Raw genomic sequence first — 12,534 nt, 5'->3', positions numbered from 1 at the left:
TTTCAGCCTTTGGTCGATTGAAGGTCACCACCTTAAACCTGGCAGAAGCTCAAGGTCTATCAGGCAACAGCAGTTCTCATTCTCCTGGACACTTCAGGGGCATGGGACCACTACAACTGGCACTTCAGAGCACTGGAGAGACACCACCAGCGCCTACTGCACAAAATCCTCCAAATTCAGTGGAAGGATAAGTGAACCAACATCAGTGTCCCCAACCTGGACGGGGCTCTGTGTCAAGGGCCTAATTGCACTCCATTGGACGGGCTACATTGGTCACATACTTGACACCAGCCTCTCAAAACAGACCCTCCACTCCTAGCCCCACCATGTCCAGAGGTCAGGCAGAGGAAAAGATCAGAGGATCATCTCAAGGCCTCCTTGGGAAGGGGAGTGTTCCTGCTGATCCATAGGAATCTCCAGAGCAGAGAAGCAGTGTTCGGGATGCACAGTGACCTGAGTGTGTTTGACGGGAGCCCAGAGTAAAGGGCAGTAGATGAGCAGCCCTTCCCATCAGGCACCTTCTTCCCTCCTATCTCAGGGTTGCTGCGTCCAAAATTAGAGGAAGCACAGAACTGGAGTGGAACAAGTCATCCATACTTCCAATTGTCATAGAAGGAGGCCATTCAACCCATCAAATCGATGCCAGTCCACACAGCAATCCCTTCTCCCAATTTTCCTTGTAACTTATTTTCCCCACATTCCCAATCCCCCATCCTGTGCTCCTTCCCTCCCCCCTGATTCTACCATTCATCTACACATTCTGGGCAAAATACAGTGGCCAATTAACCCACTGATCTTTGGGATGTGGGAGGAAACCAGAGCATCCAGGGGAAACCCATGCAGTCACAAAGAGAATGTGCAAACTCCACACAGACAGCACTGGATGTTGGGATTGAACCCACATCACTGGAGCCGTGAGGCAGCGGTTCTACCAGCTGTTCTACTTTGTTGCCCATACCAAGTGATAGCCCTAAAAAAAGGAGATATCAACAGATGGGTTGCTGGGGCTGATCTAATTGTGGTAAGTTGACTGAATTGGGTTACTCAGGGTGACTTACAAGGACTGGGTGCCTTGGGTGGGCTGTTAGTGGTAAATTGCTAAGATTTGGTTACTGTGGGTGTTGCCTGAGGTGGATTGCTAAGGTTTGGGTGTTATGGGTGAGTTGTTTGAAGTTAGTTACCAGGAGTGAGTTGCCAGGGGTTTGGTTGCTAAGGTGAGTTTCCAGGGGTTTGGTTTCTGGGATGAGTTGCTATGGGTTTGGCAGCTGGAGTGAGTTACAAGTTTTGGTTGTTGGGGTGGGTTGCCAGGGATTGAGTTGCTGGGCTGCGTTGTTCGCGTTGGGCGTGCGTGCTGTCAGTCTGGAGGACTTGCTGTGATCGCTTGGTGTTTCCTCTTGTCCGCGCTGCGTCCTCCTCGCCTGGCGATGTTGCCGTGGTGACGGTGGCGGTTTCGTGCCCGGGAGTGGAGCGCAGGGCTGGTGCCGCCGCCACGCACGCCCGAGGCTTCGGCCCGGCCCGCAGGCACACGCTGGGATGGCGATGAAGATCCGCAGCAACAGCAGGAGCAGCCGAGGCCCGGCCGAGGATCGGCAGCGCTGCCCACCCGGCAGCACCAGGGCCTCGCAGAAGGGCGCCAGCCCGCGCCGAGACAGGCGGAGGGACTGCGCCGCCCCCAAGGCCAAGGCTGGCGGTGTGGGGCCCTCCGGCAAATGGGTGGCCGGCATTGGGGGGCAGCTCGGCCTCGACGAGGCGGCGCTCAGCGGCCTGGGGACCACCATCCTGCTTGGTGAGGGGGAAGGGAGGAGGCCTGAGGAGGAGAGGGGTCGGGAGAAGGAGGAGGAGGAGGGAAGGGGTTGTGGGGACGTGGAGGGTGGTAGGTCTGTGGAGTGGGAGGGGATGGGATCAGGGACGTTGTGGGAGCGAGGAAGCGAAGAGGAAGGTGGCCTGAGGGGGGGGGGGGGTGGTTGGAGAGGGGAGGAGGAGGAGGATTGGTAGAGAGAGGGGCTCGAAAGGGGAGGTGGTGGGTGGATGGAGATGGAGGTCGGGGAGGGAGTGAATGAAGAGGAAGGCAACAGGATGGGGCAGAAGAGGACGATAAGGGAAGGGGACAGGAGGAGGGGGAAGGTTAGTGAGGTAGAGTGACGAGGTCAAGGGTGGGGCCAGGGTTAGGTGGAGGGAAGGCAGTAAGGCTGAGTGGAAGGGGAAGATGGGGTGGTGTAGGAGTGTAACTGAGGGATTGATACTGGGAAGGGAGGTAAATGGAGTTGCAGAGAGGAGTGGAAGGGGAGAGGGAATGGGAATGGGACAGGGAAGGGAGAGTAACGAGGGAGGGTCACCACTTGTTTTCACTCTGGTCTGTACAATTTGCTGCTTTCAACTTTTATTGGGAAGAAAAACTGGTGGTGAAATGGGATATCTGTAAGAAAACAAGTTTAGATCCCCAATTGATTGTTTCCATCCCTCTCTCACAGCTATCATTGCAGGAATTTTGCATTGGTGAGTATATTGCGATTAGCTTAAGGTTGTCAAAGCTGCTGGTTGAGTGCAGAATCCAATGAAATTTTAGTCTCATCAAAATAATTTAAAGTGTCAAGCTGACTGTATAGCCACCTTGTGAATGAAAATCAAATGTTCTTTCATCAAGATGTACCAAATATTCTGTCTCCTTTTATAAACTGGGTAAGTGTCAAATCCTGTCACAAGCAGTGCCTGGGCACTTTGGTACAATTGTGTATATGCAAGCAGTATTTTGGAAATGTGAAATCTTTTTTTAAAAAAAGCTTGAGATAAAGAAGGATGCAGAATGTATCCAATTAATAAGATGGTAGTTTCATTACTTGGATAACTTACTGACTTGGTGAAAAAGATCTTTGTATTCAACATTCAACTTATTTCTCTGTGAGAAATTGGAAAGCTTGAACAAGAGATCAGAGCAAATCTTTAGATTTTCCCATCTCTCTCCTTACTTATTTGATGCAGTTTGTTTTTAAATGAATTAGTGGCTAATTGTGACTTTTCTTGAAAAAAAGTAGGAAGCTTTATTCTCTTTGCAATTTTCTGAGATGTGCTCTGTCATATTGTTTGAATGTGATTGCAGCAGGATACTGAAAGATCTTTTAGGACTTATTTTGTGCAAAGTTTGATCAGGTATGGGAGATTAAAAAAAAACACAAAAGCAGGTCAGATGAGTGTTTGAGGTGGTGAAAGGAGCTCAATAATGAAAAAGAACAAAACGCTTCCAAAACTGGAATAGTAGGAGGGCTGGAGAGGGAGACACAAGGTGAAAAAGTTTAGGTAGTTTAACATTTATTGTTGGCTAGATCTTGGAGTCTATAATCAAGGAAGAAATGGCTGGTCATTTAAAGAAGCTTAATGCAATCAAGCCAAGCCAAGTAAACATAATTTTTTGAAGGAAAGTCATGTTTGACAATTTACCTAAGTGCTTTTGATGATATAGCAAGCAGAGTTGATAGAAGGGAACCTGTGGGTATAGTGTATTTGGAATTTCTGAATGCATTCCATAAAGTGCCACATAAAGGGCTGTTGCATGAGATGAGTTCATTGTATTGAGGGAAGTGTATTAGTATGGATTAATGATTGGTTATTGCATAGAAGACGGAAAGTCGGAAAACACAGGTCTTTTTCAGGCTGGAAGGATGTAACTCAGTCTTGGCCCATACTTATTTACCTTGGAAGAGGGGGTGTCCAAGTTTGCTGATGACATGGAAGCAGTGGGAGTACATGCTGTGATGAACTTAATTTGCACTCTGCAGCAGGATGTAGAGAGGTTGATTGGGCAAAAACTTTGCAAATGGAGTTTAACATAGGAAGATGCAAGGTCATGTAACAAGCAAACCAATATCCACTTCTTTTCCTAGGCTAACATCCCCAGGTTTGAGGCTGTAATTGCAATCAGTTTACACAGATGGGCAGGCCACAATGTTTGGATATTTGATCCCAGACTCCCAAAGCATAATTCTCTTCAGTGTTGGATTACCAGGCAGCTAAAGGAAAAGATTCAAAGATGTTCCCAAAACTTCCTTGACAAAGTGTAATATTCCTACTGACACCTGAGAATCTCTGGCCTGTGATTCTGAAAATGGAGACAATGCATTCTGGATGATGTGGAGTGCCCTCAGTTCATTTGTTGGAGCACACAGAAGCCTGGTGTAAATGGTGGAAGGAGTATGCCTCCTCCTCAATGACCCATCCACCAGTCCTCTCGGGCACCCCCTGTAACAAAGTCTCCTAGTTCCACATGGGTCTCATCAGCCACGTGAGAAACCACAGCACCTGGGTGGAAGCAGGTTGTCCTCAGCCCCGAGGGAGTACTGAGAGCAAGGAGAGATTTACCAGCTTCGTGAAGAAACTGAAAGCCTGTGAGACTTCTCCAGGGTGTTTGCATTGTAATGTGCTCAGAGCCAAGGGTAGGGCTATGTTGGTCATTGTTTAATATTTTCTTCTTTAATCGGGATTGAGGATGATTTGCTTCCTTTTACTCCAGTCCTGCAGGTTCTGCAGTGACTGATGAGGCCAATGTGGGACCTGCAGCTTCTGCCACAGGTAGTGGGTAGCTCGTGTGATGGGGTCCCGCCATTTACACTGAGTTCTGTCAGCTCCAGACAAATAGCATCAGCCCCTGGTGCCATCCTGAACACTGCTTCTCTACTTTGAGTGGTGATGGTCCAGGTTTCCCATGAGTCAGCTGGTTGTTAAACTTTTTTCAAAGAGGCTTTGAGAATATCCTTCAACCCTTTCCTCTGTCTGACTGGTAATGTGACAGAGCTCATAATTGGGTGTCTGGTGTCAGGCACACAAGGGACTTGACCTGCCCTTCAGAGTCGACTGTATACAATTAGGGCCTAACTGCTGGGGCTGTTGGCCTGGGAGAGGTTCACTGATTCACTTGGTCGTTCATTAGGTTTGGAAGGTTTAGTGGAGGTTGGCAAATGGAGTTTAACGTAGGAAGATGCAAGGTCACAGCTTTGTAGAGGACCTTTGTTTTGTGGATGTTAATATGAGGTCCATCCTCTCTCACACTTCAGTGAAAGAGTTAACGGTAACTTGGGCTCGATGTGTCAGTGTGATTGGTAATCCAGAGACAGAGCTGTGTGGGTTGGTAGCATTGTTCAAAGAGGCCTTGCGGGATAAGCCAGGTGACATCATAACTGTTTGGACAGGCAGGCAACCTCTTAACATCTCAAGTCAAAATAATTAGTGAGGCTTCCTAGATGCAAGAGGTATTTTGGGAGAGCCATTGCAAGTATGATAAACACAACTTGCCTTGACAATTGTGTGTGTGTGTGTGTTTGTGAGAGAGAGAGAAAAAAATATTTGAGGCTTGTATTTCCAGTAGGATTTCACAATCTCACCAGTGGCAAAGATTTGCAACCAATGAGTCACTCTTGTAATGTAGGAGGCAGAGAAGCTAATCTGGGCACTAAGGTCTCACAAAATCAGCATTATGATAATGTACATGTTGGATTTTGTTGGTTGAGGGATAACCTTTAGGTCCTGAGAAAATTCTCCTGATCAGCTTTAAAACATTGCCCTTGGAGTCTGGTTCAGTTTCGAAAATATGATTCCAATTGTTTAATGTGCCATTTAAAAAACAAACAGAGAGCTAGAGGAGATCCCTATGATGGAGAATCATAAGTTAGGACTAAAGATGGGAAGATTATCTGTGCATGTTGGGTGGTGTGGTAACTGAGGCCCTGAATGTGGTGGTGTTGTGAAGAAATGAAGAGTGTTCTTAAGTTGAACTACTGGTCGCATTGTGTTCCTAGATTAAAAAGTTCTATGTAATTTGAAGAAGGTCCCATCACACATTCTCCCCTAACCTTCAGGTTCTCAGATGTAATAGATCTGTGGTTCCTCCTGCTGTTAATTTTGTTACTTGAGATGTCTTTTTTATGTGCTCCTTGTAATTGTTTTCCCAGTAGTGGGAGATGAATAGATTGAAGGCATTTCTAAATAGTTTGAAAGCTGGTATCCAGTTGTTTATATTCACTGTTCATTTGGTGACAGAATTATGTATGCCTGCTGAATAAACAGCTACTTTATAGACCTTTTCTCAATTGTCAAAGTAATGTTTAAACTTTTAACTTTGTTCTAATTTACTTCAGGTACCACATAGCTAGCCTCTTTGAAAATAATCGACATTTCTCTCATCTTTCAACATTAGAACGTGAAATGGCCTTTCGTACTGAAATGGTGAGCATTTGATTTAGCTTTTTAGTGGTTAGCCTCAGAGTCCCAATGTACCCAAAGATAACTGAATGGCAGTTGGTAGTTTACCAGTAGCTAGTTTTCTGCATCGGTTGATTTCCACTGGTCAGCAGCCTTCATTTTGATAAAGTGCATCTGGTTTCTGCAAAATGAGCTGCTTTGTCAATCCAAGTCAGTAGGCAAATACAATCCACATAGCATCTCATACTATGGACACCACTGAATTGTAAATACCTCGGACTGAGCAAATTAATTTTGCATTTATAATGACAATTGGTCATTGGAGGAGATTTGGTGACTGGAGTGACCTGACATTTTGATACAGATACAATGGAGGAAACCAGACTAGGGAGAATAGCAAGGAGTAATTCTGCAGTTAGCACTACATTCTGCTCCTTGAACATTAAAGTGGTGGAAACCTTTACAGTTGGGCATGAAATGGGGAAGGAGGATCATCTTTTTTTGGTTGCAAACACAGGTGTTTGAAGTGGCCTTATTTGTCCTCAGAATTACATGTTTCTTTCTGGCTTGATGCAGTTCCACGGCTTTATGTAGAGCCAGCCTGAGCCATTCCTTGAACTGTGTTCTACATTGACTGGTCAGAACTGAGTACCTCTATGGGATCAGATCCTTTTACTGTACTATACGTGGCCCACTGTGAACATATTATGACTGATCTCTTCTCCCTGTTTATTGGGATTTCCCATGTTCACCCAGTGTCTCTCTCAATCCTTTCTAGTCTAAACAAAACTCAGCCGGTTTCCTTTAAGGTTGTAATTCTATCCACACCCCACAAAGCCTCCTCAAGCCTAATGTGGAAATAAAGTAAGATGACAGAATGAGGAATGGAACTCAGGCACTTGATCATTGACTGGCTAATTGTGTTGTTCAGCTTGGTCTTTCTTCCCACTAGATGCCATTGGAAATACTGTTAGAAAGCAGTAACTGAGGAAGTCAGCACATAGGCTTCAATGAATTTAGAACTGTTCAAGGATGAGCAGGTGTAATGGTAGTTTGGAGGGATAAGTGCAAGGTGTATTTATTACCCTTGCCTACAATGATCATCATTGTTCATTTAGAAATTAAATTTATTGATAGCGTGTGTGGGGAGATTAATTTTTGAATGAAAAAAGTTAATTTGATATTTTTAAAGTCTGGATCTAAAACCAATTGAAATATCAGTTGCAATGCAGAATGGATAGGTTTTTAATAAGTTCTGTAATAGGAATAGATATTAACAGGTTAGTGTTGCAGGAAATATTCTTTCCACAAAATGCTTGTGCAGTGAGCCAGAGTTCATTGTTCCCTTGACATTTCTGGTTTGTTTATCAGTCTGTTTTGGACACATTGAAGTTTATCTTGGTTATGTTAACATAATGCTTCTAAACATTCTCTGGTTTTAGGGCTTGTATTATTCGTTCTTTAAGACCATTATCGAGGCACCTTCATATCATGAAGGCTTAACTTCCATAATGAATGATTGCTTGACTGAATATCCTTTGGTTATCAACACCTTGAAGCGGTTCAATCTTTATCCAGAGGTTGGTAATCTTCATGAAAGAATTTATCCTTTTTATGACATCTGGTTCTGAATCAGAGACCTAATAACAATGCATCTAGTTCCCATTTATTCATCAGTATAAAGATTAAAATAGCCAGCATACTAGCTGGCATTTAGGAAAGTTCCTTAATGCTCTCCCATCCTGCCCTGCTATCGCACAAACTCCACCAGAACAGCACTCTGCAATGTGGTTTCATCCATGATCCTGCACACTCATCATCCTTGCTCTTCCAGATCTCTTTCCTCATCAACCTCAACCCCTCTGGTTTACTCTCTCCTCCCTTCTGCTTTGGAGCTTGATTCATGTAAATTCCTGCTTGCAATTCTACTTTTTTTGAATTTTTTTTCCTGAATGGAATGTAACATCTTTCATGTGTCTCCATTTGTTTAATACAGAATTGATTACTGTGTGACATTCATTGGCTGCTGTAACACAGACAGCAACAATTTACTAAACAGACAGTGTCACAAATGACTTGTTGAATTTTTTTTTGTCATGGGGTGAGATACTGGAGGCAATAATTAGGGAAGAAACATTGGCCAATAAACTCATGGATGTCACTACTCTTGAATTAGTGCCTCCAGATACATAATATTTCCCTGCACTGACAGAAGGGCACTGCTTCAGTATTGTGGTGTCATACACTTCAGTGCTCAAGTCCTGGGAGAGTCGCAAACCCACAGCCTCCTGACAAACAGTTGGGATTGCTACGAACAGTCGTGTATCATTGTAATAGCTTTTTTCAAAAAAAAGTTAGATGTTCTTGACAATAGTGATTACTGCCTCGTTAGCAAGCTTTTGGATGATTGTAATCAGGTGCCAACAGGAATTTTATTCAATGCCAGGGTGATGAACCCCATTACTGGGATTGGATGGGGTAATGTTCTTAAACCTGTTTAAGCTGTTAGCTATCACTTACATGAGAACTATCTGAAGAACAATGTTTGGTTTAAAACTGAACCCGGTGTAATGGGAAGACCTGACTCTTTTCTTGATAGGTAGTGCTGGCTAGCTGGTACCGCATTTACATTGCCATTGCAGATTTTCTTGGCATTTCAACCAAAATGTGTTGGCGTGTGGACCGAGGTCAGGGCTTCACTCCTGTGGAGAGCTGTGAAGGCAAGTTCTTTGTGTTGTGTGTACTTCAGACCTTTTGAATATTTATGCAGGTAATAAACTGAAAATGTGATTTGTTTTGTTCAGCAGGAATGGGAGACCCTGCCTACTTTTATGTCACATTTGTTTTTATTTTAAATGGTTTCATGATGTCACTATTTTTCATCTATGGAACATACTTGAGGTAAGCGGATATTCCAGTACCATTAACAAGTGCATCTGCTACATGTCATATTTGGTCATCAGAATTGTATTTTCATTGAGTTTTTGTTTTTTGGATTGTTTTATTTTACTTTTAGAGCTGGTTTGGGTAATCCGATATAAGGAGTAGAAAATCCTGTTTACTTAATTTCCTGTGAAGAGTTCACTGTCTTTCAGGGACTCTGCTCCCGGATCTTGCCATCTCACTTCCTGAAGTGCTAATCTGCTTTGCTGATTGGAACTGTTGTTTGTATGTCACAGATTTTTAATCCTCTGATGGAGTAGTTCACCTTTAAATAATTTAATGAAATTCCTGGTATTTTACCAGGCAGAGAGGTGACATCATTGGAACTTTAGTCTACTTGTGAAGCAACCATATATAATAAGCAAATGTAGTTGTATGATGGGAATAGCTATTACATAAATATTAGTGGTTGGTTGTCAGTTAGTTAGTAGTCTCTTCCTTCTGCCCTTCCCCTTTCCCATTCACTCCTGAATGCTGATGTGGAGGAGGAGGTACCAGGTATAACCAGTCTGTTACATCTGTAACAAAGGGTGCAGAATACGTGAAGCGCTATATGAAAAGTTATTTTCTTCTCATTTGGTTTATGGGTGTTGTTGACAGATCTAGCATTTACAGGTTGTCCCCAGTGGCTGTGAGAAGGTGGTGCCTTAGCCTGCTGCAGTTGGAATATAAATCAAAAAAAACTGCAGATTCTGGAAATCTGAAACAAAACCAGAACATATTGGAAACACTCAGCATGTCAGGCAGTATCTGTGGAGAGAGATAGAGTTAACATTTCGGGTCGATGACCCTTTGTCAGAATGCACTTTGTTCTTGTGCTTTAACAACTGGCTAGCTGGGCCACCTCAGAGGGTAATTAAGAGTCAACCAGATTGTCCCTGGAGTTGTATTTAGGCCAGACTGGTTAAGGGACAACAAGTGTTCTTCAGTGCCCATTAGTGAGCTAGGTGGGTTTATAACTTTGGTAGTTTTTCTGTTCTGGAGTTATTCAACTTTTGAATTGAAATACTCCTCCTTCCATGGTGTTGTATGAACTTGTTCCTCCCAATCATTGGTCTGTGCCTCTGGTAGACAGGCTGCTGGTTTTGCATTTCTTTAGTGCCTTTTTCAACCTTAAGATGGCACAAAGCACCTTGCAACCAATGAAGTGAGATCCCTGTTATGGAGGAAAGATGGCAACCACACCCACATAGAAATGTGTTAATGAGCAGGCAGTCTCTTTATTTTTGTGATTATTGATTGATGGGTAAATATTGGCCAAAGGATAATTTACATTCTCTTTTTTAAAAATACTGCCTGGAATCTTTTACTGAGCAGGCAGGTGAGACCTTGGTCCCCTCCTGTCTCCCATCTTTCTGCTGTGCCTTGGCAACTTCATCCAAAAATTGTCACTTTCCTTGTGCATGTTTGACAACTTTGCCTTGTACCCACCTCTCAGTCCCTCTCCTGTGTATTCAAGATACAGTACTGGCTGAGCAGAAATTTCCTCCCACTAAGCCATCATCTGAAGTTCTGGTCATAGACTGCATTTCCCAGCTACTGACTCCAACCCTTTCCTTGGACGTTGTCTGATACTGACCCAGATTCATGGTAACTCTAGTGTAATAGCTGACCTTGATGAGTTCTGGACCGGTGGTCCAATAATGCAGCCACTATACCCCTGCTAATTGCCGTGTATGGTGAGACATAAGTACAAAAACTGTGCATTTGGAAAGCCCTGCGATGACTTGCTATTGCATAAAATGTGAATTCTAGGTTTGTAGAAACTTACAACGGAAAAGAAGGCCACTTGGCCTATTGTAGCCATGCCAGTCAAAGAAGTATTATTTAGGCACTCTCACTTCACAGTTATAACTCTGAACCCTTGCAAGTTGCGGCTCCAGGTGTCTAAATGTGATGGGGATTTCAGCACCTCTATCCCTTCAGGCAGTGACATCTGGAACCATACCCTTCCCAATAAACAAATACCCCCCCCCCCCCCCCCCCCCCATTTTCTCAGAGATACAGCACTGAAATAGGCCTTTTGGCCCAGCGAATCTGCTACGACGATCAATCATGCATTTACATTAATTTTTCATTAATCCCACATCCCCAGTCAGCTTTGCTGCTAAGGGAAATGGATCTGTCCCGTTCACCCTGTTTGGGCTGTTTGTTATACACCTCCCAATATCCCAGCTGTCATCCCTGCTGCAAAGAAAATAACACCACCCTGGCCAGTCTTTCCTCTTAAGTAACACTTTGCAGCACTTGCATCATCCTCTTGTGTTACCACATCCTTCTTGTGGTGTGGTAACCAGAATTGTCTTTTTCAATCTTTTTATTAGTTTTCAAATTAATACAGATTGATATATAGCATCAATATTTATACATGTAATACAAAAAGATTAGGGTAACAATCATAGCATTTATAATCATAAAGAACAATAAAATATAAAAAAAACTGTAGATCCAACGATCTCTTAGTAAATGAATATAATGTAAAAGAAAGGAAAGAAAAAGATTTATTATATAAATTAAAAAAAACCAAATCAATAAAAAAAATTATAAACAATATAAACTAAACAAAAAAAAACTTTTCAAAAGAAAAACAAACAACAAAAAAAAGGGGGAAAAAAAAAACTGGGCTAAAATTTCTCAGTAGAAACAGAGCAATATTATGTCGTCAAGTCCGTTCTTCCAAGTTGGAAAGTTATTGACAGGGGATCTACATCATGTGAAAATATTGAATAAATGGACTTCAAATATCTTTAAATTTAAGCGAAGGATCAACAGTACCACTCCTAATTTTTTCCAAGTTTAAACATGATATAGTTTGAGAAAACCATTGAAAAGTAGAAGGGGGTATTGGATCCTTCCATTTAAGCAAACTGGATCATTTGGCCATTAATGTAACAAAAGCAATCATACGGTTAGTGGAAGGAGATAAATGGCCAGACTCTATCCTTGGTAATCCAAAAATTGCAGTGATAGGGTGAGGTTGTAAATCAATCTTCAATACATTTGAAATAATGTTAAAAATGTCTTTCCAATATTTTTCCAGAAGAGGACAGGACCAAAACATATGTGTCAAAGAAGCCACATTTGATTTACATCTATCACATATAGGATTTATATGGTTATAGAAACGAGCTAACTTATCTTTGGACATATGGGTCCTGTGGACTACCTTAAACTGTATCAATGAGTGTCTGGCACACATTGAAGATGTATTGACTAAATGAAGAATTTTCTCTATAGTCTCTATAGGTATAGATGTCTGGAGTTCACTTTCCCATTCATTCTTAATTTTGTCTAATGATTCTAGACGTATTTTCACAATTAAATCATAAATTATTGCTATCAAGCCCTTCTGATAAGGATTAAGACCTAAAATTTTTTCCGTAGTTTCAATTTTGTAAGGTG

The 12,534-nt window shown here is 42.7% G+C and overlaps 1 protein-coding gene across 2 annotated transcripts in view; it reads left to right on the top strand.

Moving 5' to 3' along the window:
• Window positions 1-1,330: 1,330 nt before the first annotated feature.
• Window positions 1,331-12,534, top strand: part of dpy19l1l (dpy-19-like 1, like (H. sapiens)) — a 70,568-nt gene continuing 59,364 nt past the window's right edge. For both annotated transcript variants that reach the window (XM_052022771.1, XM_052022770.1), the window contains exons 1-6: window positions 1,331-1,786; window positions 2,472-2,496; window positions 6,126-6,213; window positions 7,632-7,769; window positions 8,789-8,909; window positions 8,997-9,090. In XM_052022771.1, coding sequence (XP_051878731.1) covers window positions 1,534-1,786; window positions 2,472-2,496; window positions 6,126-6,213; window positions 7,632-7,769; window positions 8,789-8,909; window positions 8,997-9,090 — 719 coding nt within the window. In that variant the 5' untranslated portion in view covers window positions 1,331-1,533. The remainder of the gene's footprint in view (window positions 1,787-2,471; window positions 2,497-6,125; window positions 6,214-7,631; window positions 7,770-8,788; window positions 8,910-8,996; window positions 9,091-12,534) is intronic.

Source organism: Pristis pectinata, chromosome 9 (assembly GCF_009764475.1).
Source record: "Pristis pectinata isolate sPriPec2 chromosome 9, sPriPec2.1.pri, whole genome shotgun sequence".
NCBI lineage: Eukaryota > Metazoa > Chordata > Chondrichthyes > Rhinopristiformes > Pristidae > Pristis > Pristis pectinata.
The sequence above is the reverse complement of the archived record's forward strand: the minus strand, read 5'-3'. Positions and strand labels throughout refer to the sequence as shown.